The sequence below is a fragment of the Choloepus didactylus genome, chromosome 13, assembly GCF_015220235.1.
Source record: "Choloepus didactylus isolate mChoDid1 chromosome 13, mChoDid1.pri, whole genome shotgun sequence".
In the NCBI taxonomy this organism is placed as follows: Eukaryota; Metazoa; Chordata; class Mammalia; order Pilosa; family Megalonychidae; genus Choloepus; species Choloepus didactylus.
In genome coordinates, this window is record NC_051319.1 from 35,358,266 (window position 1) to 35,382,992 (window position 24,727).

The window sequence follows — 24,727 nt, forward strand, 5'->3', positions numbered from 1 at the left end:
AAAATGGTGGGATACAAGAGCAACACACAAAAATCAGTAATGTTTCTATACTCTAGTAATGAGACATCTGAGGAGGAAATCATGAAAAAATGCCATTTACAAACACAACTAAAAGAATCAAATACCTAGGAATAAATTTAACCAAGGATGTAAAGGACTTATACCAGAAAACTATGAAATATTATTAAAAGAAATCAAAGAAGACCTAAATAAATGGAAACACATTTTGTGTTCATGGATTGGAAGACTAAATATTATTAAGATGTCAGTTCTACCCAAGTTGACTTACAGATTCAACACAATCCAAATCAAAATTCCAACAGCCAATTTTGTGGAAATGGAATTATCAAATTTACTTGGAAGGCTAAGGGGCCCCAAATAGCCAAAAAAGAATGAAGTTGGAGGACTCACACTTCTTGACTTTAAAGCTTATCACAAAGCTACAGTGGTCAAAACAGCACAATACTCCCATAAGGGTAGATGTATAACCCAATGGAATTGAGCTGAGAGTTCAGAAATAGACTCTCACATCTATGGCCAATTGATTTTTTAAAATATTTTTTAATTGAGAAATATAACATGTATACAGAAAAGTGATACATTTCGAAGTACTGTTTGACAAGTAGTTATAGATTAAATTTCAAAGTATGGTATAGGTTACAGTTCCACAATTTCAGGTATTTCTTTTTGACTGTTCAAATACACTACAAGTTAAAAAGAAATATCTGTATAATGATTTGGTAGTCATAACCAGTTGTTGAATCCTAACTTCTCTGTTACATTTGATCATTTGATCATTCTCTCAATCTTCAGGGATGTTTGGTCATTAGAATGATCATTGCTAACTTTTTCATGCTGAAAAGGGGTGTTGGCATTATGGTGTAGGGGAACGCAACTGGTTGATGTTCTGGGAGAGATTGTTACCTCTAAGTTTTAGGGCTTATCTGGCATAGGGATAATCTGGACATTTTAAGTTTCTGAAAAATAAACTTAATAAGTAAAACTTTTATAGAGTCTGTTCTGGTTTGCTCATGATGCTATTATGCAAAACACCAGAAATGGAATGGCTTTTATAAAGGGTTTATTAGGTTACAAATTTACAGTTCTAAGGCCATAAAAGTGTCAAACTAAGGCATCAACAAGAGGATACCTTCACTGAAGGAAGGCCAATGGTGTCTGGAACACCTCTGTCAGTTGGGGAAGCAGGTGGCTGGCGTCTGCTGGTCTTTCACTCCTGGGTTCTGGTTTCAAAATGGCTTTCTCCAAAATGTCTCTGGGCTTCTGTCTCTCTTAGCTTCTCTCTCTCAGCTCCTGTGAATCCTTGCTTGTTCTCCCAGGGCATTTCTCTCTAAGCATGTGAGGGTTCTCTCTTAGCTACTGTGATGGTTAGGTTCAAGCATCAACTTGGCCAGATGATGGTGTCTAGATTAAGCACTTGCCTAATCATTACTGCAGGACATTTGTGGCTGGTTAATGAACCAGAAGGCTGGTTTATTAAATCATCAGTCAGTTGGCTGCAACTGTGACTGATTACATCAATGAAGGGCATGTCTTCCACAATGAGAGAATTCAATCAACTGGATTTAATACAATCAGTTGAAGACTTTTAAGTGAGACAGACAGAGAACAGCTAAGCAGAGAAGCATTTCCTGAGGAGTTCATCGAAGTTGCCAGTTCATTTCCTGAGGAGTTCATCAAACACATTCATTGAAGTTGCCAGTTCACTGCCTGAAGAGTTTCTTGAACATCTTCATTGGAGTTGCCAGTTTGCTGCCTGCCCTAGGGAATTTGGACTTGTGCATACCCACAGTTGATGACACACTTTTATAAAATCTTATATTTATAGATCTCTTGTTGATTCTGTTTCCCTAGAGAACACTAACTAATACAGCTTCTCTGGGGCCAACTCTGGGCTTCATCTCTTAGCTTAGTGTGCTGGTGTGGATGTATTATGTCCCCCAAAACTCCATGTTCTTTAATGCAATCTTGTGGGGGCAGAGATACTAGTGTTGATTCGGTTGGAACCTATTGATTGATTCCATGGAGATATGACTCAATCAACTGTAGGCAAGACCTTTGATTGGATAATTTCCATGGAAGTGTTACCCCACCCATTCAAGGTGGGTCTTAATTGAATCACTGGAGCCTTATAAAAGAGCTGACAAACAGAAGGAACTCAGTGTTGCAGCTGAGAGAGACATTTTGAAGATGGCCCTTGAAAGCTGATGCTGACATTTTGGAGAACGCCATTTTGAAATGCAACCTTGGAGAAAGCAGATGCCAGCCACATGCCTTCCCAACTAAAAAAGGTTTGCCAAAGGACAATGGCCCTTCTCCAGTGAAGGCACCCTGTTGTTGATGCCTTACTGTGGATACTTTATAGCCTTAAGACTGTCACTTTGTAACAAAATAAGCACCTTTTATAAAAATCAATCCATTTCTGGTGTTTTGCAAAACAGCAGCATTAGCAAACCAGAAACTTAGCACCTCCGAATGTCTTCCTGTCTGCATCTTCAAGTGTCTGGGTCTGTGTCAGCTCTTAGCTTTTCCTGGGAGCAAACTCTGGATTACATATCTTTGCTTCTCTCCAAAATGTCTCTCTCAGCTTCCCTGAGCTCCTTCTGTCCATAAGTGCTCTTAAAGGACTCCAGTGATCTTATCAAGACCCACCCTGAATGGGCAGGTCCACACATCCATGGAAAAAATTTAATCAAAGGTCACACCACAAGATTGGATTAAAAGATCATGGCTCTTCTAGGGTCCATAACAGTTTCAAACTAGCCCATTCTACCCCCTGGACCGCAGAAAGACCTGTTCTTTCCAAATGCAAAAATACATTCATTCCATCACAATATAAATAAGTACAAAGCCTTATCAAAATCAGTTAAGGCATGGTCTGTCCTAAGGCAAAATTCTCCTTTGGCTGTGGACCTGTGAAATTTGGAACAAGTTATCTGCTGCCAATATACAAAGGACGGACAGTCATAGGATAAATGTTCCCACTGCCATAGGGAGAAATTGAAAGAAAAAAAGGGGTCACAGGATCAAAACAATTCCTAAAACCTGCAGGGCATAGATTTTGAAGTCTGAGAGTCATTTAAGGAATGATGTTTTATCCTTGGGGCTTGACAGTGGCAGTCCCACCCTTTTCAAAGGCTTATACAGCAGCCTTGCTCTCTCCAAACACTGGGATGATTGCTACAACATTTCCATGCACTGGGGAGACCACTTTGTTCTCAGCCCCACCATCCTTAAGCATCAGGATGGCATCCAGACTCTCTGCCATTTCTGGGGACCAGGCTCTCCCCTCTCTGAACAGTGGGGTGGTGGCCAGGCTATCCCCATCCCTGGGTGTTTCAGTTTGCTAATGATGCCATTATGCAAAAGACCAAAAATGGATTGGCTTTTTATAAAGAGGATTTATTAAGCTACAAATTTACAGTTCTAAGGCCATAAAAGTATCCAAACTAAGGCAGCAACAATAGGGTACCTTGAAAGAAGAAAGGCTGATGGCATCTGGAAAACCTCTTTAGCTAAGAAGGCACATGGGTGCTGTCTGCTCCAGGGGTCTGGTTTCAAAATGGCATTCTCCGAAATGTCTCTGGGCTTGTTTCTCTTAGCTTAGCATCTCCAAACGTCTCCAAGTATCAGCTTTCAATGGCCATCTTCAAAATGTCTCTCAGCTGCTCTTGGTGCGTTTTGTCCTCTCTTAGCTTCTCTGGAGCAAACTCTTGTCTAGCATCTCAAAGCGTCAGCAACAATCAGCTAGCTTCTGGGCCTGTGTGGCTTTTTTTATAGGATTCCAGTAAACAAATCAAGATCCACTCTGAATGGGTGGGGCCTCACCTACCTTGAAATAATTCATTCAGTGTTATCACCTATAGTTGGGTGAGTCACATCTCCACGGAAACAACCTAATCCAAATATCCCACAAGGCTGGATTAAAACATGGGTTTTGGAGGGACATAATATATCCAAACTGGCATATTCCACCCCCTAGACCCTGAAAAGTCATGTTTTTCCATATACAAAATACATTCATTCCATCACAATATCACAAAAGCTTCAATCATTTCAGTAACAATAGATAAGTACAAGTCTTATCAAAATCTTTTACAGGCATGGTTTGTCCTAAGGCAAAATTCCCCTCTGGCTGTGGTCCTGTGAAACTCAGAACAAGTTATCTGCTTCCAATATACAAAGGAGGAACAGTCATGGGATAAACATCCCCATTGTCATAGGGAGAAACTGAAATGAAAACAGGGTTCACAGGACCAAAACAGTTTCCAAAATCCTCAGGGCAAACTCCATTTGATTTCAAAGTCTGAGAGTCATTTATTGAATGACGTTTTATCCTTAGGGCTTGAGAGAGCAGGAGTCCAACCCTTTCCAAGGGCCTTCGCAGCAGCTCTTTTCTCTCCAAACATTGGGATGAGTGCTCCAACAAATCCACGCCTGGGGAGACCACCTTCTTCTCAGCCCCACTCTCCTCAAACATTAGGGCAGCACCTGTACTCTGCCTCTCCAGGGCAAAGGCTCTTCCTTCTCTGAACAGTGGGGTGGCAGCCAGGCTCTCCCCAATAGCTGGGGAATGTACTCCAACCTCTTGGGGGCTGGGTTGGCAACACTCTCCCTGAGCATCGAGGTGGAAGGCCCGCCCTCTGCCTCCAGGACAAACTCACCCTTTCCACATGCGTGGGTTACTCTGCTCTCCTTGCCCAAGATTTCTTGACTCCAGACCTCAACTTCCATGGTTCTGTCTTTGAAGAAATTTTTCATTCAATTTGTCCCTTCTCCGTCCCGTCCAGTTCAGACTGGCAGCGGTTCTGTTTATACAGATCTTGCAAAAAATTTGTCAGCTTGGCATGCAACATACAGGGGTCAAAACCATCAGACAATAGAACTTTCCACAAATCGTTTCTGGATAACTCCATCTCCAATCCTAGCTTGTACTGAAATGGCTGGCTGCTTCCATGCTTGGTTAAATCCCCACATGGGGCTATAGCCTTTGGGGTTTCACTTTCTGGAAGCCCAGAGTTTTCCAGACCTTCAGTTTCTGGTTTCTTTGAACCCAGGAGTTCAGTTCTCAACTTATCTATTTCCTCTCACATTTTACTACAAGCTGTGAGGAGAAGCCAGGTTGCATTTTCAACTTTTAGTTTCAAAATCTCCTCAGCTAAGTATCCCAGCTTGTCGCTTTCAAATTCTTCCTTCCATCCAACACCAGGACTCAATTTTGCCAAATTCTCTGCCACTTTAAAACAAGGATCACCTTTTATCCAGTTGGCAATCACACATTGATCATTTCTGTTTAAGGTCTCATCAGAAGTATCTTTAGAGTCTATATTTCTACCAACAATCTCTTCAAAGCTATCTAGGCCTTTTCTGTCAAGCTCCTCACAATTCTTCCAGGATCTTCCCCTTATCCATTTAAAAAGCAGTTTCAATATGTTTGGTATTTGCAAACTCAGCAGCACCCCACTTCTCTGGCACCAAAATCTGTACCAGTTTGCTAATGCTGCTGTTATGCAAAATGCCAGAAATGAATTGGCTTTACAAAGGGGATTTATTAGGTGTGCTGGTTTTAATGTATTATGTCTCCCAGAAAAAGCCATGTTCTTTGATGCAATCTTGTGGGGCAGACATTTTAGTGCTGATTAGATTGGAATCCTTTGAGTGTTTCCATGGAGATGTGACCCACCCAACTGTAGGTGATAACTCTGATGAGATAATTTCCATGAAGGCATGGCCCCACCCATTCTGTGTGGGTCTTGATTACTGGAGCACTATATAAGCTCAGACAGAAGGAGCGAACTTGCTACAGCCAAGAGAGACACTTTGAAAAATGCACTGGAACTGAGAGAGGAGCTTCAGCTTACAGAGACATTTTGGAGGTGGCCTTTGAAAGCAGACTTTTGCTCCAGAGAAGCTAAGAAAGGACAAATGCCCTAAGAGCAACTAAGAGTGACATTTTTGAGGAGCTGAAGCCTAGAAAGGAATGTCCTGGGAGAAAGCCATTTTGAAACCAGAACTTTGGAGCAGATGCCAGCCACGTGCCTTCCCAGCTAACAGAGGTTTTCCAGACACCATTGGCCATTCTCCAGTGAAGGTACCCAATTGCTGATGTGTTACCTTGGACACTTTATGGCCTTAAGACTGTAACTGTGTAACCAAATAAACCCCCTTTTATAAAAGCCAATCCATCTCTGGTGTTTTACATCCCGGCAGCATTAGCAAACTAGAACATTAGGTTACAAATTTACAGTTCTAAGGTCATGAAAGTGTCCAAACTAAGGCATCAAAAAAGGATACCTTCACTGAAGCAAGGCCGATGGAATCTGGAACAACTCCGTCAGCTAGGAAGGCATGTGGTGACTGACGTCTGCTGGTCTTTCCCTCCCAGGTTCTGGTTTCAAAATTGCTTTCTCCAGAATGTCCCTGGGCTTCTGTCTCTCTTAGCTTCTCTCTCTCAGCACCCATGCACCCTTGCTTGTTCTCCAAGGGCATTTCTAAGAATCTGGGGGTCCTCTCTTAGCTTCTCCAGGGGATTACGTATCTTAGATTCTCTACAAAACATCTCTCTCAGCTTCTCTGAACTCCTTCTCTCTGTGAGCTCTCTTAGAGGACTCCAGTGATCTAATCAAGACCCACCCTGAATGGGTGGATCCACACCTCCATGGAAATAATTTAATGAAAGATCACACCCACAAGATTGGATTAAAAGATCATGTCTCTTCTGGGGTCCATACAGTTTCAAATCAGCACAGAGTCTTAGATAGAGCCCTGGGTTTTCTTTAAGGTTTTCAAAATAACTTGCTTGGTGCTTGGATACCATGGGAATTTGCAATATCTGACTGACACTTGCATAAAAGTAACCCCCAGAATGACCTCTCAACCCTCTTTGAAATCTCTCAGCCACTGAAACCTTATTTTGTTACATTTCTTTTCCTCCTTTTAGAAGGCATTATCAATCCTACAATGCCAGGGCCAGGTTCATCCCTGGAAGTCATGTCCCAGTTTTCCAGGGGGATTTAAACTCATGAAAGTCAAGTCCCATGTAGGGGGAGAATAATGAGTTTATTTGCAGAGTTTGGCTGAGAGAGAGTGAGAGGCCATAGGTGAGCAACAAAAGAGGTTCTCTGGGAATGATTCTTAGGTGTGTTTATAAGTAAGCTTAGCTTCACCATTACAGAAGTAAGTTTCACAAGGGTATGGTCAATTGATATTTGACAAGGCTGTCAAGTCCACTCAATGGGAGAGAATACTCTCTGCAACAAAAGGGGCTGGGAGAACTGGATATCCATATGCAAAACAAAGAAATAGGACCCCTATCTAACATTATATAAAAAAATTAACCCCAAATGAATCAAAGACTTAAATTTCAGAGCCAGGACTATAAAGTTCCTTGAAGAAAATATAGAGAAGCATCTTCAGGAACTTGTGTTAGGCAATGGTTTCTTAGACTTTACATCTGAAGCATACGCAACAACAACAAAAATAGATAAATAGGACCTCCTCAAAATTAAAAATCTTTGTGCATCAAAGGTCTTTGTCAAGAATGTGAAAAGACAATCTACTCAATAGGAGAGAATATTTGTAAATCACATATCCAATAAGGGTTTAATATCCAGAATATGTAAAGAAATCCTACAACTCAATAATAAAAAGACAAACAACCTAATTAACAAATGGGGAAAAAAAAAAACTTGAATAGACATTTCTACAAAGAGGATATATAAATGGCTAAAAAGAACATGAAAAGATGCTCATTATCACTATCTATTAGGGAAATTCAGATCAAAACCATAATGAGATATCATTTCACACCCATTAGAATGGGTACCATTTAAAAAACAGAAAATTACAAGTGTTGGAGAGGATGTGGAGAAATAAGAACACTCATTCATTGCAGGTGGGAATGTAAAATGGTACAGCCGCTATGGAAGACAGTCTGGCAGTTCCTCAGGAAGCTAAATATAGAATTACCATTTGACCTGGAAATCCTGTTACTAGGTATATACCCAGAAAAATTTAAAGCAGGAACTCGAACAGATATTTGCACACCCATGTTCATAGTGGTATTATTCACAATTGCCAAAAGACAGAAGCAACCTAAGTTTTCATCACCCCATGAACAGAGGAACAAAATGTGATATGTATGTATGATGGAATATTATTCAGCCATAAAAAGGAATGACGTTCTAGTACATGCAACAATATGGATGAAGCTTGAGGATATTATGTTGAATGAAATAAGCCAGACACAAAAGCTCAAATATTGTATGTTCTCATTGATATGAAAAGCAAACTCACTGAGTTCAAATCTAGAATATAGGTTATCAGGGAATAGATGGGATGGGGTAGAGAACGGGAAGCTGATGCTTAATTTGTACAGAATTTCTATTTACGTTAATTATAAAGGTTGGGAAATGGATGGTGATGGTAGCACATTTTACATTCCCACCAGCAATGAATGAGTGTTCTTATTTCTCCACATCCTCTCCAACACTTGTAATTTTCTGTTTTTTAAATAGTAGCCATTCTAGTGGGTGTGAAATGATATCTCATTATGGTTTTGATCTGCATTTCCCTAATAGATAGTGATAATGAGCATCTTTTCAGGTTCTTTTTAGCCATTTATATATCCTCTTTGTAGAAATGTCTATTCAAGCTTTTTTTTTTTTTTTCCCATTTGTTAATTAGGATGTTTGTCTTTTTATTGTTAAGTTGTAGGATTTCTTTATATATTCTGGATATTAAAACCTTATTGGATATGTGATTTGCAAATATTCTCTCCTATTGAGTAGATTGTCTTTTCACATTCTTGAGAAAGACCTTTGATGCACACAGATTTTTAATTTTGAGGAGGTCCTATTTATCTATTTTTGTTGTTGTTGCTTATGCTGAATTATGTATGTGAATGTGGTTGAAAGGGGAAGTTTTCAGTCTTGTATGTTACCCTGTTGTGGAAGATAGACTGTGGTTAATAGCATAAGCATAAGAACGTGCCTTCATGAATTGTGACAAATGTATGTCACCGATGCAAGGTGATAATAATAGGGTGGTATATCTGAAAAAAAAATACACCTAAGTAAACTCTGGATTATAGTTAATAGTACTATTTGAATATTCTTTTTTCAATTGGCACAAGGGTACCACACTAATGAAAAGTGTCAACACTGGGGGGGGGGTATATGAGAATAGTGCATTTTTTACATGACTTTTCTGTAAACCTACAACTTCTTCTAATTGAAAAAAGTAATTTTTAAAAACTCAACATTATGCTAAGTGACAGAAACCAGACACAAAGTACTTACTTATTGCATGATTCCATTTATGTAATATGCAAATATAAATAAATCTATAGAGACAAAAAATAGATTACTGGCTTTGTAGGAATGGGAGAGGATAGAGGGATTGAGAGGTGACTGCTAGGGGTATGGAGCTTTTCTTTTTGGAGTAATGAAAATATTCTAAAATGGAGTGTAGTTTAGAAATGCACAACCCTGCGAATATACTAAAAGCCATTGATTGTACACTTTGGATGGATTGAATGATATTGAATATATCTCAATTAACCTGTTTAAAAATAAACAAGTTAGGCACACTTTTACTCCGTTCCTACAATGGCAGCCTAGGAGTTGGAAGATTGTCTATCAGGAGCAATTAAAAAAAAAGTACAGTAATGCAATAGCATATGTGAAAGATTGTATCTACATGCCAGCTCAGAGCAGAAGATGCTGTCCTCCCTGGGGTCAAGGGCAGGTCGGGATTATGTAGGTGACATGTGCTCAATAGCACATCTCACCCAAGGGGGCCTTCCGAGCTGGAAGCCTGCAGGTGGCAAACCCAAATAAACTGACTGTGAGAGGTGAGAATTCTTGCCCAAATCATTTAGGTTGCTAAGTCTGTCATTCAGGTGCTTGGAAACATTTTGCTTTGGCTTCCCGGAGTCTGAGTCTCAGCAAGTGACTTGCATTGTTCACCGTGGCCTCCTGCAAGCTCTGGCCAGTGTCACCAACATCTCCGTTCCATCCTGACAGCCGCCTTCAGCACAAGGAATACCACAAACCTGGTCCTGCTGCTAACTGTACCCTTTTTGGTTCTTCAAGACCTTGACTGCCCTGGCGTCAGCATAAACATTTGCATGTGTTCCAATTTATCTAATTATGGACATATTAACATTTTTTCCCCTTCCAGATAGTGAAGTGAAAAAGGGCAACCGTTGAAACTCAGTCACACAAGTTAATGCTGTGTCTCTTTCTCCAGAGGTCAGGCTGGCTGCAAATACATGGGGAACAATTTGGAGCCCTGGGTGTGCTGGGAATGGGGGTCTTTGGCTAGGTGTGGGGGAGGGGACTGGTCTGGGAGTCCAATTTTCAGAGAAAACTCACCAGTTCCTGTCAACTGAAAGCAATGTTTCATGCACATGGTGGGTCAGAATGTTATTTTTATAATGTAAACCACCTGGCCTCCTCCACGTTTACCTCGGCCGCAAATGCTATTCTACACACATCCCTAGACCAAGGACCCTCCTGTTACAAAATCAGGTTGTGTTTGCTCCTGAGGTTTTTCCTTTCCTCTTTTTTTCTCTTTTCTGCTTTTTCTTTTTTCAAGTTAAGGTGAAGACAGGATGAACTGATCAGGATACAAGATTTTGGTTTATTTTTAGTTGGCTTGATGTGAAAGGACTTGGCTCTGAAGTGAGATGGGGGCAGGTTGGGGGAAGATGGAATCAGACTTTCTTCTTACTCTGTGACTTGGGAGACAGGGAGCATCTCCCCAAAGTTGATGAACTTGGGGGCAGAAGACTCCTGGAAGTTAGTGTTAAGTCTTTATTTACTGGGCACCTTTTCCCTAACGCTCCTGTCGCTATACTCTACTGTTCCATTTGGAGGCCAAGCATGTCTATTCATTTCACTTGATGAGAAAAGAAACAGATTCAAGTTAGGGAAGGCAGCTGGGGAATAAATACAGAGTCTAATTCAAACAATATATATTACTAGTTTTCATGGAGCAAGTCATTATAGATCATTAGCTGATCTTTGACTTTCAAATGGGAAGGGGTTATAACCATCTTTGGGTTTCATTAGTTGCAAAACAGGATGCTTTCCTGTGGATTTCCACCAGGAAATGGCTCCTTTAGAAGTTATGCTACATTGCATAGCATGCGGCACATCTGAGTCCAGGTATCCAACTCTAGAGACAGAGAAGTCATGGATGAATTAAAATAGAAATACTTGGCATTGAAACAGCATTAGTGCAGGGCAATAGTCTCAATTTTATGGCAGGAACTAAATCTCTATTTGGGGTATGGACTGTTTAAGCCAGGCCTTATTTAATAATCAGTAAAAAGAGAACATTACAATTCCATTTAGTCAAGTCTGTGAATTATCTTTGTCATAATCAAATTTTCTCTTAGTCATTCTCTCCTGGGAAATACTTAATTTTATAAACTTAGTTTATTGTTATTTAAGTAGAACTTTCATTTCCTGAACTTTGAGAATAATCATTCAATGTATGAAAGTATAAAACGTGTTTTTTATCTGATAATACAGGTGAAGTGTGCTTACTGCCTTAAGTAACTAAAACTAAATACTCCTGTCCTTCTTTTAGGTGATACATCCCTTGGAATAGTAGTTTTTCTAGGCATCTTCATAGGAAATGGCCTTGGTTTGAAAACTAGGGTAGTATAAAAATCAGAGGTCATTAAATAAATTTATTGCCTTTTAGAGATACAGCTTTACAAGGAGCTTGTTTGCTCTGAGTGTTCCATCTCTTATCTCCCTATTGTTCAGCCCTGTTACACAGCATCAAACATTGGTTAGAAATAAAAAAAAAAACAAAAAAAACAAAACAGCAATCAACAATTTACCTATGGAAATACTGAATGTTTCAATTTCATGTGGTGCCTGGTATTATATGGACAGTCTAAGTACCTACCTCCAGTGTTTAACATCTGCATTTATTTTCTGTGAAGCAATTTTACCAACAATAGAAAGAAATACTTATGTGAAAAAGAGATAAGATACCCCAATGAACAAATGTCCCACACTTCAAATAAATCGAGTGATCACATCAATGTTTTGGCCAAGGGACATGTTTTTTATTCAATCTTAATTCATGCACATAAATAATTGCATGGTCTAGTAGTATACTCAGAGAACTTTTGCTTTTTATTCCAAATAAAAGTAAAATACATTAATCCAAATCACTCCAGCCATGCCCTTATACAGAAGACCACATCACTGGCTTGAAAACAAAACTTGAATCACAAACCTTTTAATCAAAATATAAAATAAGATAAAATACTCGCTTAAGTTCCCCTTTTGGATTTGAAAACAAAAACAGCTGCTGAAACAATGAGTGGCTTTCCTTCTGAGTTCATCAAGAGGGGAGCCAGACGTTGATCTTATGGCTCTTGTGTTTCTCTTATTGTAAAAAATGGAAATTACTGCACAGTTTTCATGGTCATGATATGTGACTGGGGAAGGATTAACTGCCTAGACAAAAATGGCATAAAGAAAATATGTCCAAAATGCATGAATTTCCACTAATCCCTGTAATAGAAGAAGATGGTTTCTTTTAGAAAAGATACAGTAAGCATAACGTGTTTCAATATCACTTTCTAAAAGAAAAATAATTTAGTGCATTTGGATGATTTTATTTATTGTTCAGAAATATAAAAATGAAGTTATATTTTCACCTCTCTTTTTCTATACTATAATAATTGATGAAGGCATGGTTTAAAGTTAAAGTTACAGCTGCTGTCGCTGTTTTTTGTGGGCTGCGGTGTCAAGACTAACTGAAAATTCTTTAATTAGTCTTCATGGGCACAAGCCTCCCATTTCCTTCAGTGGGAGGCTTCTTTGCATAAAAACCTGTGGTTTGTGTCCACCAGAGCCTTTTGACTGCTTTCCTTTGATTAATCAGAAAACTAGAGCTCAGTCTGAATACCATTTTTCTAAAGAATGAATGAATGTAATCTCTTTTAGCTTTCGTGAAACTGCCTGAACCAGAGGGATTAATCCCGCAGTCCAGTCTCATATGCTACCTCAAGTATTTTCAATTACTTGGCACCACTGGAGGTGACGTCCATGGCTCAGTAAGGCTACCGCTGGCATAATGGTCTCTCCATGTCTCAGCACATGCTCTTGGCATTAATGATCCATCATGAAATGATTTGCAATGCACAGGGGTGACATTTGATTATGTGAAAAGCATTGCAGGAATGAGCACGTAGGCTGTTATAGGCCAACTGCTAGCAAAAACATGATGAAATATTATATGGTGAAAAGAGCATTTAAGATGGTTTCTGAACTGACAAAGTTTAAGGACAATGCTTTAGGACCGCATTTCTTTTTTGTTTCTTTTCCTTTCTCAAATCATCATTTGGAGAGTCAAATAGGTTAAGGAGCCAGGTTTGGCAGCTGATCACCACAACACATTTTTGAAACATATCTGACTCAGGAAATTCTGGATCTTCTTGAGCAAGGATGTTAACAATCCTCTTGAGAACTTTAAAATATAATGATTTAAACATAAGGAAAAGGAGACCCTGATATGATCAGAGAAATCACCTAGAGTTCTCCCAGCTGAAGAGTTCAGTTTTATAATTTTGTTTTTTAGTTTTTAAAGACCATGAGGAGGATGTTAAATGTACTACTTAAGACAAATCCTATCGTTTTGATTAAAAATTTATGAGATGATTGGGAGATTCATAATTTTCAAGGTAGCAAAAACAAAAACAGGAACACCAGAATCTCTTAGATTTGTGTCTTCTACATCCATTCACTCATCATTCGAGTGCATAATATCCTAGATCAATTATAATGAGTGTATTTATTACACATGAACACATATAACACATGCCTGGGTATGAGTATGGCCAAATCTTGGTTATTTGTGGTCATGGGGGTAAGGTGGGGGGAAGTTACTAGGCATCAATTAAATCCAAAGAGAACTATAGAGGTCTATTTAATCTATACTTTCCAATTTATCTGCTTTCAAAACTTGAACTACAGGTATGAACATTAGCTGATGTTAATATTACTGAATTTTCCTTCCTAGCTCCCCATTTTGAGTTAGGTGAAATATCATAGCTTTTATAGTTGTTTATAAACAAGAACAGACAAATATTAATTTCTTTTGGTCATGGGATTTGTTATACATTCATTTAGCTATTCATACAAAAGAATTTGTTAAGCATTTACTCTATGCAAAGCACAGTGCTTGGAGTCATGTGGGACATAAAGATACAGACCCTGACCTTGAGGGACTTAACATTTTATTACAGAGACAGAACAAGTAAGACAGAATACGTAACTTTAGCATAAGGTGTAAAACATTAAGTGCCAAAATGGAAACAGAGATCACTGCTTTGGGAAATCAGAGGAGGTCAATATTTCTAACATAGAGGATCGAGGAAAATTCAGGGAGAATGTGGCATTTGAGTGGCATCTTGCAAGATGGGTAGAGTTTAGACATAAAGGGAATGTGGCAAGGGTACTTCAAGAGTAGTCCACAGTGTGTGTGGGGGATGGTTAGAAGAGGTCAAGGTGTGGATGAGGAACTGAAGTATCGAGTGTTCAAGGCAGATTTGGGTAAATAAGGCTGGAAGGAAAGGTTGAGGCCAGTTGTAGTCTTTATTGCCAAAGTTCAAGAAGAAGGAAACAGGGAGCCATTGAAGCCTTTTTATTTTTATTTTGAAATGATTTTAGAGGAGTTGCAAAGATAACAGAGATTTCCTGGAAAATCTTCTGTATCTTCTATTTTCATATTTTTAATTTAATGATTTATGTAGTATTTGTGTATTACACTCCTATGATTGCATCCCCTCTCTCATTCTTACTGTCTGTATGTCTTGTTTTGTTTTTTTTTTAATCTGAATTGCCAAAGATTTTTCTTCCTTATTTATCTTTTTAAAGAAACAGTTTCTGGTTTGGTTGACTGTGCCAGTTTTTGCTCCTATTCTACAAGCTCCTCCAAAGCCCTCCTAAATATATGTATATTCCGTCTAGGTTAAAAAACAGTGAGGATGCTGAACAAATGCAGTATCAAAAGAAGTCCCTTGATCCTCTTTTTAAACAGCATGCTTTCTCTAAGATCCATTCTGATGGTGCCACCAAGCTGTGTGATGCTTTTGTTATGATCCTGCTTGGAAATTGGTGGGCCATTTCAATGTGAAATCTTGTGCTTTTCTTTAGCAAAGAAATTTTCTGAGGCTATTCACTGTAACACCCTCTTTTCCACTCTGCTGCTTGAATTATTTCTCTTCTTTTATTTGCTTGCCTTAGTCCTTCCTCTTATGCTTCTGGCTTTCCTCAGATGTTTGGTGATCTTTAGTTCTTCTTTGACATTCATGGACAAAGACATGGATTAGTTTAGGTGGCTGGCAAGAACTTCCTCTGTGGTTGCGTATGTCTGTTTCCCCAGGAGTCTCCCCTAAAAGGGGAGGCCTGATGGGAGCTCCTTATGAGTAGGCAGAGTGTGTTGACTGGCAGACTGTACCTTAGAATGCTCTAGAAAGGTCCAGCAGGCACAGGTGGGTTGGGAAACCCCTTCCTCAATTGCCAGAATAAGAGGAGAGCCTTCTTTCTTCCCCTTTTCCTTGTCTCTGTTATCTGGTCTTATATCGAGCTCTGTTCTACAGCTCCTTGACCCACACTCAAGGTCATCCCCACGAGGCAATTCACTTTTTTTTTTTTTTTTTTTTTTTAATTTTTATTGAGATTGTTCAGATACCATACAATTATCCAAAGATCCAAAGTGTACAATCACTTGCCCCTGGGTACCCTCATACAGCTGTGCATCCATCACCACACTTAATTTTTGTTCAATTTTTAGAAACTTTTCATTATTCCAGACAAGAAATAAAGTGAAAGATGAAAAAAGAAAAAAAGAAAAGGAAACTCTAAACCTCCCCTATCCCTAACCAACCCCCTCAATTGCTGACTCCTAGTATTGATTTAGTACATTTGTTACTGTTTATGAAAAAATGTTGAAATACTACTAACTGTAGTATATAGTTTGTAATAGGTATATAGTTCTTTCCTATATGCCCCTCCATCATTAACTTCTAATTGTATTGTCATACATTTGTTCTGGTTCATGAAGTGATTTCTAGTATTTGTACAGATGATCATGGACATTGCCCACCATAGGATTCAGTTTTATACATTCCCATCTTTTGACCTCCAACTTCCTTCTGGTGACATATATGACTCTGAGCTTCCCCTTTCCACCTCATTCACACACCATTCGGTGCTGTTAGTTATTCTCACATCTTGCTACCAACACCCCTGTTCATTTCCAAACATTTAAGTTCATCCTAATTGAACATTCTGCTTATACTAAGCAAGAGCATCTACATTTCTTCCACAAGGCAGGAGGGAGAGTCAAAGAAGGTAGAGAGGCAAAAGAAAGAGGAAACAAAAAAAATGACAGCTAGGAAGCAGCAAAAGGAAAAATAACCTTAAATCAAAGTAGAATAAAGAATCAGACAATACCACCAATGTCAAGTGTCTAACATGCCTTCCCTACCCCCCCCCCCTTATCTGCATTCACCTTGGTATATCACCTTTGTTACATTAAAGGAAGCATAATACAATGATTCTATTAGTTACAGTCTCTAGTTTATGCTGATTGCATCCCTCCCCCAATGCCTCCCCATTTTTAACACCTTGCAGGTTGACATTTGCTTGTTCTCCCTCGTAAAAGAACATATTTGTACATTTTATCACAATTGTTGAATACTCTAGATTTCACCAAGTTACACAGTCCCAGTCGTTATTTTTCCTCCTTTCTTGTGGTGTCTCACATGCTCCCCATCTTTCTCTCTCAACCATATTCATAGTTACCTTTGTTCAGTGTACTTACATTGTTGTGCTACCATCTCCCAAAATTGTGTTCCAAACCACACACTCCTGTCTTCTATCACTCTGTAGTGCTCCCTTTAGTATTTCCTGTAGGGCAGGTGTCTTGTTCACAAAGTCTCTCATTGTCTGTTTGTCAGAAAATATTTTGGGCTCTCCCTCATATTTTAAGGACAGCTTTGCTGGATACAGGATTCTTGGTTGGTGGTTTTTCTCTTTCAGTATCTTAAATATATCACACCACTTCCTTCTTGCCTCCATGGTTTCTGCTGAGAGATCTGCACATAGTCTTATTAAGCTTCCTTTGTATGTAATGGATTGCTTTTCTCTTGCTGCTTTCAGGATTCTCTCTTTGTCTTTGACATTTGATAATCTGATTATTAAGTGTCTTGGCGTAGGCCTCTTCATATCTCTTCTGTTTGGGTATGCTGCGCTTCTTGGATAGATTTTATGCTGTGTTCTTGGGCATTCCTCCCAATTCAGGTTGGTGTATGATGAATGGATGGTCTCGTTTGTCCCCCCGCAGTTATTCTGGATTATTTACTAGTTGTTCCTGGTTTTTTGTAGTTGTTCCGGGGGACTACTTAGCTTCCACTCCTCTCTATGCCGCCATCTTGCCCGACTCCGGCAATTCACTTTTGTAGTCAGAGGTCAAAATCCATTGCTGACCACTGGTCAGAGTAGGGGGAAGAAAGACCTGACCTGCTGGATGGGCCAGACTGTTTTGAAAGCAGTTCTTTAATTACCTTTAAAATTACCCCAGGGCTCCCTCCTGCCCTCTGTGTTTGCTCATCTGGACCTGGAATTTCTCTTGCTCTTTACCTTCACAGTACATTTCTCCTGTACACGTTTAGATTGCAGCATTTTTGCACCTAATAATTTGATTCCACTTTCTTTTATTTTCCAAGATTGCCTTAAAAGTTCACCTCTTCCAATGGCACCCTTTCTTGTTTTCCAGCACTATTGCAGATTTACTTATTTTTAAATGTATCGGACATTTTAAAACATTTTAGCTAAGAGAAGGGGTTGAAGAATGTGCTAAAGTCACTGTGGTGATTCAACCTTGAGATCTTTTTTAAGTATTTTACATGCTCAGTGAAGTTCATCTTGTTGATTGTGGCCCAGCTTTGGTGCCTTTTTGAGAACTGTTTGAATTCTGTGGCCCAGGCTTAGTTAGCTTTCCCGGCTTTAATTATGACTTAGATGTCTGGAAGCCACTGATAACAATTTTGAGCAGAACATGCTTTCTCTCCACCTCCTTACTTGACTATCAGCTACTTGAAGGCAAGGACTATAGCTTATAATTTTTCTATATTCCCAAGTGGTGCTGAGCACAAGAGAAAAACACTTTAAATCCTTATTTATTGAAGTACACTGTCTCTGCTTCTAAGTTCCTATTTACCGTCTAACCTTCTGGAATGTGACATGCAGCCCTTTCTCTCCACTGAAATTACTCTTCTGAAGGTTATCAAGGGTCTAACATTCGTCACAGTCAACGGGCACATCTCACTGGATGTCTCTGCTGTGACTGACACTACCCCCCTTCAGCGCATTCTCAGTCTCGAGATCTTGAGAGATCACATGCCTTCATTTCGTTTATCTAAATCCCCTCTTCTGGTTCTTTGTTTCTTTCTGGCCAATTCTCAGGCATTTTGGAGAAATTCTTTTCCTTTTATTTTCCCCAAAAAAGTCTTCTTATGAGTACTCCTTGATCTTCTAATTTCAAACATTTTCCCTGGGCAGTGTGATACCGTGTGGCCATGGCTTCAGTTCAGAAATTTAGAAATCCAACCCCAATCTCTCTCATGAGCTTCAGGTCCTACACTCGGTGGCCTAATGCACACCTCTGCCCGGAACTTCCCACTCTCTCTGTCACTATCTCCCAAATACCTGCCCCTCCTCCTGTACTCCCTGCCCACTAACTCTGGCACCTAACTTAGTCATTTCACTTTTGCCTCTTATGTATGCAGATCATCTCCATGGGCCTTCCTACAGGTCTCTTAGCTTTTAGCATCAGTTACTTGCAAAACATCTTCATGCTACTGTCAGAGTAATCTTTCTAAAGCATATGTACCACTCTCCTGCCCCAAATCCTTCAGGAATTCAGTTTTATACAGAATAAAAAATGTTCTCCTTTGCAAGGCAGGAAGGCCTATTATGGTTTGATATGAATGTTTAACCATCCTCTCTTACTGCTTTCCTGCCACACATACTAATGCCTTGATGCTCCCCAAATTCCAAATGTGCTTGTGGTTTCCTCTTGCTCCCTGCCTTTGCACACACCATTCCCTATGCCCAGAATGTCTTCTCCCTGTTTTATGACTGGCAAAGATACCCTCAACCTCCAAGGCCAGCTCAGGATTCTTGCAAATCCTTCCTTGACTTCCCTCAGGCAGACATAGGTTTGTGAGTCTATTTATTAAATTATACCTTCCTCTCTCTCCAAAAAGGATTTGGGGCAACATAAAACATATATGCCATGGGGACAGGATAAAATAAATAAGGCAATAAGCCCAAAGGGAGAGGAAAGGTGGAATTATAAAATAATACCAGGTATGAGGTTAGTCCTAAAAATCATATGACGTTAAGTTCTGTAGACTTACACTATAGAAAGGTACACTGGAAATTTGCCTCTGGGCTTCTTAGTTGTTAAAGCTAAGAGATAAGTTTGATTGCTTGTGAGTTTCACAGTCTTCATAGGGTATAAATTGTCTTTGTCAGTTACTGAAAATTGAGAGATAGTTTACTGCACTAAAGGGGTACTTATAAAAAGGGACTGTAAACTTTGAAGTTCCTTCCTTTGTGCTTTCATTGGCCCTCGAATATAGCTCTGTAATCACTGTAATTTTGTTTTTGTTCACTAATTTCCTCAGGATAAGGACCATATCCCCAATACTTGGCCCAGTGTTTGACATTTGCTCATCATTTAATAAGTATTTGTTACACACACTGGATAACCAGAAATTGATGGTTAATGTGGGCAAATGTTTTTGTGTGAGTAGGTGTTTAATTAGAAATATATTGTCATTTACCCCCATCACATATATAAGCATAACAAAAATTTAACCAACTGGAAGAGTCTTTATAATAATTATGAAAACAATACTTGGAATACCTACTCTGCACCAGATATGATACTAAAAACACATTGCATGTATGTACTTTATAACTATAACCCCCAAACAGCCCTGTGGGTATAATTTCCCATTTCAAAGTTGAAGAAATCTAGAAGCTAAATAAGTTTCCCAAGGGTATACAGTCAGAGGTAGAACTTGGGCATAGCACAGGTGCCTGAACCCAACCCTGTGATTCTCAACACTTTGTATTGGCTCATGCTCTGGGTGTGTAATAGATTGATTAGTATTTGATTGCAAACTTCATGAAAGTAGACTTTAAGTATGAGTATCAGGGTGTTAGGGATGAATTGTGTCCCCTCAAAAACTCCTCATCCCTAGTCTTGTATATGCGAATTTATTTGTAAATAGGATCTTTGAAAAAGTTAGTTAAGATGAGGTCTTCTTTTTTTTTTTTTTTTTTTTTTTTTATTAAAGAAAAGTGTTTATTGACATAGAAAAGTAGAAGTCATTCACTGGAAAAGGCAAGTGACAAAATAGCATATACAGTAGGATCTCATTTGGATTTTTTAAAAAAAGCACAGATATGTGAATAGAAAAATAACTGGGAGAATTTCATACAGCAAAGAGAACTGATGTTTATTAAGTATCTTCTATGTACCTAAATGTGATGCTAAGTATTTTCTTTACATCACTTATTTAATTATTAAATTTGCCCAAACACCATGCAAGGAAGATGTTATTAACCCCATTTTACAGAACAAGACATATTTTAAGGCATTAACATAAGTCATCTCAGGTGGTCAGAATATGGTGACTTTTTTCTTTTTTGCTTGTTTGTATTTTCTAACTTTCTATAATGCATGTTTATATCTTTTGGAATCATAAAAGTTTTTTTTCTATTTTTTAGAAAATTAAGAAGAAAACGAAGACAAAATAGGAAAGTGCAGTGCTGTCCAACTTTTTTTTTTTTTAATTCATTTTATTGAGATATATTCACATGCCCTGCAGTCATACAAAACAAATAAGATGAGGTCTTAATCCAATATATCCAATGAGGACTCTTAATCCAGTATAATGGGTGTCTATATAAGCAGACAAAATTTGGACACAGTAACAGAGAGATGACCATGTGATGGAAGCAGAGACTGAGCTATGCTGCCACAAGACAAAGGACACCATAGATAACCATCTACCCTTAGAAGCCAGGAGAGAGGCATGGAACAGACTCTTCCCTTTAAGAGAAAGCACGGCCCTGCCAACACCTTGATTTCAGACTTCTATCCGCCAGAATGTGAGACACTAATGGCTGCTGTCTAAGCCAACGAGAATGTGGTGCTTTGTTACAGCAATGCTGGCAAACCAAGACGACGAGGTTTGCCCTGATGCTCGGGGTTTTTCACAATTCCCTCATTCTTTAAGTTTTTATTACAATATATTTTGAGAGAAGGAGCAGCAGCTATATGGCAAATAAAATGGTGTGCTATAAAATTTGTTTTCCTTAAAGACATATCAGGGAGTATCCTAAAATAAAATGTTTCCATTTAAAAGAAATTGGAACATCTGACAGATTTTTCCAGTATATGTAATGGAATATGGCACAACTTTTAACACTATAACCAAAAAACATAATGTTTGCAGTTTATAAAAAGGTTTACTCTACTTGAACCTGATTAACTTTCACTGACAAATTAATGTTTGCTTCTTACCTGAAAGTTGCCAAAACAGCTTCCCCCTGGGAGGGTCACGTAACTCACAAAGGGGGGTCCAGGAGACGGCAATGACTCATAGACCACCACACCTTCACTTGGGAACACAGCCCTCTGCTGCTTGCTTTCCCAAAATTCCTGTAACATTGACACCACAGTCACTGAAAAAGAAGAAACATTATCAGTTATTAAGAGTAGACATACCCAGACAAAAGCAAAATTTTATTTGCTGACTTGATTCAGAAACATGTTGGTTCCAGTTTAAGCAGAGCAGAGTATGGCGGGAGTGCTTTCAAAGAACCTTGCAATATTCTAACTCCACTGGGTATATTTTTTCATGAATAAGACTTAAGAGGTTTTGCTACACTGATTGTAACATTACATAACAAATTATGAAAATTTATATAAATTAATTTTAATATCAAAATTTTAACTCATTATTCCTTCTTTGAAAATTTGCCTTAATACATTTTTCCAGAACTGTGGTTTTCCATGGCCCTTCTCCCATTTCTCAGAGACTCTTAAACCTGTGAAGTAAAAGCCAAATTGGGAGATAAAGATGTAAGCAATGTAATTTTAATTGGGACTCACTTATTAAAAGATTTAAGAGGAGAAAGGAAGAAAGAAGAAAAGTATATCATGCTCTCCCTACCCCAATCTAAAGAATGAGAGGTGACTGTGGAATAAGCAGGAGGCTAGAAAAAGGCATGAGCAAAATGAATAACATGGAAACCTTGTTAAAGACAAGGTCTGTTAGATGACTTTAGAAAACATGGTAATGGCCGTAGCCATATGTTTTAGATTATATGACCTGTGATAGCCTGCAGGAGTTCCAGATCAAATTAGGTTAGTTTGTTTATCCTGTACTGCAAATTGAATTGTGGCAATTAACAAGGATAATAGAATTGTGGAGTCAGAAGAGAACTTATGGGTCATGCAGGCAAAGCTCTGCCCTAATGCAGGAATTCTTGGCACAGCCCTGCTGGGGGCTGCCCCTCCGGCCTGTGCCTGAACACGTGGATGGACCTGGTCCTTGGCACGTCTTAGGGCAGCCCGTTTCACCTGCTGATGGTTCTAACTTGAAGACGTTCTTGGGACTGAGCTGAAATCTGCTTTCCTGTAAGGGTCAGGCAGGGGATCTAATTCTCATCTCTGGAGCCTCATAGAAGTTTACCCCCTTACCCACATGAGATCCCAACACATAGTTGAAGGTGGTGTATGATATCTTTTGATTTTGCCTGCCTGGCAATTGCTCTCTCTTGTGGGAATAGCACGAAGTTTTTCCTTGAAAAGCCACCTTTCCTTCAACCGTGAAATCTCTGGGGGTTGTGTGGGGAGGTGAGGGTGGGGTGGGTAGGATTTAATCAAAGCTAAGCCATTTAGAGCCAGTGAGTCCAGGACTTTTGTTGGAAATGTTGGAAGATGAGGTTCCGTTTTTTCACTAGGATCGCTAGGGGGATAGGAGTTAAGTGAGGCACTGCCCCTGTCATGGAGAATCCTGGCTGAGAAGAAAGCCAACACAGAGAAAGACAAAGCAAAGAGAAAGAGATAGAAAAAATCAGTTCTGATGACACATTCTGAGCCCCTAGTTCCAGCTGTGCCCAAATCCAGGATCCTTGATCGGCCTTTTGAGTTTTCTAGAACTAACACATCTGCTCTTTCCCTAAGCCATTTGGAACTGGGGTCTCTCTCTTGCATATGAAAGTATACTGATACAGACAACTGTTATGTTCCCCCAAGTTATAGATTAAACAGGCTTTGTTTCTTCAAGCATTCTTTACGTAACATGGTATCTGTGCCCTTTGTCATTCTCCTGAACACATTCCTGGATCTGCTTCAAAATGCTGGGCTTTGTTATTTTTCAGAGAGTCAGGAGTGCCAGTGTTTTCATTTAGAGGCAAAAAACATTGCAAACTTTTAAGCTGTTTACTGGAGCACCTGGCTCCTGGACCTCACCTCCAAGTCACGGATCAAATTCACAGAGAGTAGTTGAGGCAAATTCTCAAGACTCCTAAGGAACTGATGGCCTGTGCATGTTCAAAAACTGCAGTGTTTGGTATATAAGTGTTTTGGGAAAGAAACTGTGAAAATTTCTGACTATCAGAGGGGATAATTGAATTAGCCAATGAAATACATGTTGACATGGTCAAGTGTAGAATTGGTTATTAGGTTTTTTCATTCATTCAAAAATATTTGAAATAATGTTTTATACTGGTTGATGTAACTCAAAATAGAATTAGAACTTTTATTTTCTAAGCTGTATTTTTGCCCTCTACCCTCACCTCCCTCTCACTCCCAAGAAAACAAGGATTTACGAGCTGGCCAGTTGTGTTTCTACTTGGAGTTGACCTCCAGAATTCAGCAGAGGTGTCCTGAAGATTGAAGCCTGGAACCAAAGCCAGTGGTCAACTGGAGGGCCATTAGTCTCCAATTTTAAGTTTGTTCACTGTCAAATGATGAAAGCTAAGAAATGGAGTAGAAAGATGGAGATTCATGACTATCTAGGGAGAATGAACATCAGAATTTTGGCACATGAAAGCTATTTGGATTGAAGGGTTCAAAGGTATGTACTAAATAATATTTCTGTATGAATAAAAACAGTAGCTTTCAGATTTTTCATTTGCAACCTTAGAAGATTTCTGTGGTGGTCTTTTGTATGTCATTATCCCTACAAAGTGCAACATACGTACACGCACACACATAATCCATCTTTCTATCTCTATCTCCTCTTGTCGACTGGAAAACTAGATAAATAGAGTGCAGAAGGAAGAAGGCCAGCTTGCCTTGTTTGGAATTCCAAAGATTGGTTTATCAGAGGATGCTTTATTTATAAAATACATGCTCCTTTATTTCCTTGAATCAACAAGGCTTATGGACAATTTCAAAGAAAATGTGAGCAGAGGGTCAAGTACTGCTGAAGAAAAACCCCAAGTTTGAGAAGGGACCTCACTATACAGTTTAGTTTCCAACTGCAGTGACACTTTTGGTTCTCAGCAGATGATCCTGCCTTCTGTGTTACAGAATAAATTTACGCTACCAAGTGTGTGATACCCATCCCTACATCTAGGGA

General features: G+C 39.1%; 1 protein-coding gene across 1 annotated transcript in view; it reads right to left on the reverse strand.

The window, feature by feature from the left end:
* LIX1 (limb and CNS expressed 1) overlaps nt 1–24,727 on the reverse strand; it is a 63,534-nt gene that overhangs the window by 24,573 nt on the left and 14,234 nt on the right. Inside the window, exon 2 of the mRNA XM_037801674.1 lies at nt 21,658–21,818. Within this exon, the coding sequence (XP_037657602.1) occupies nt 21,658–21,818 (161 nt within the window). The remainder of the gene's footprint in view (nt 1–21,657; nt 21,819–24,727) is intronic.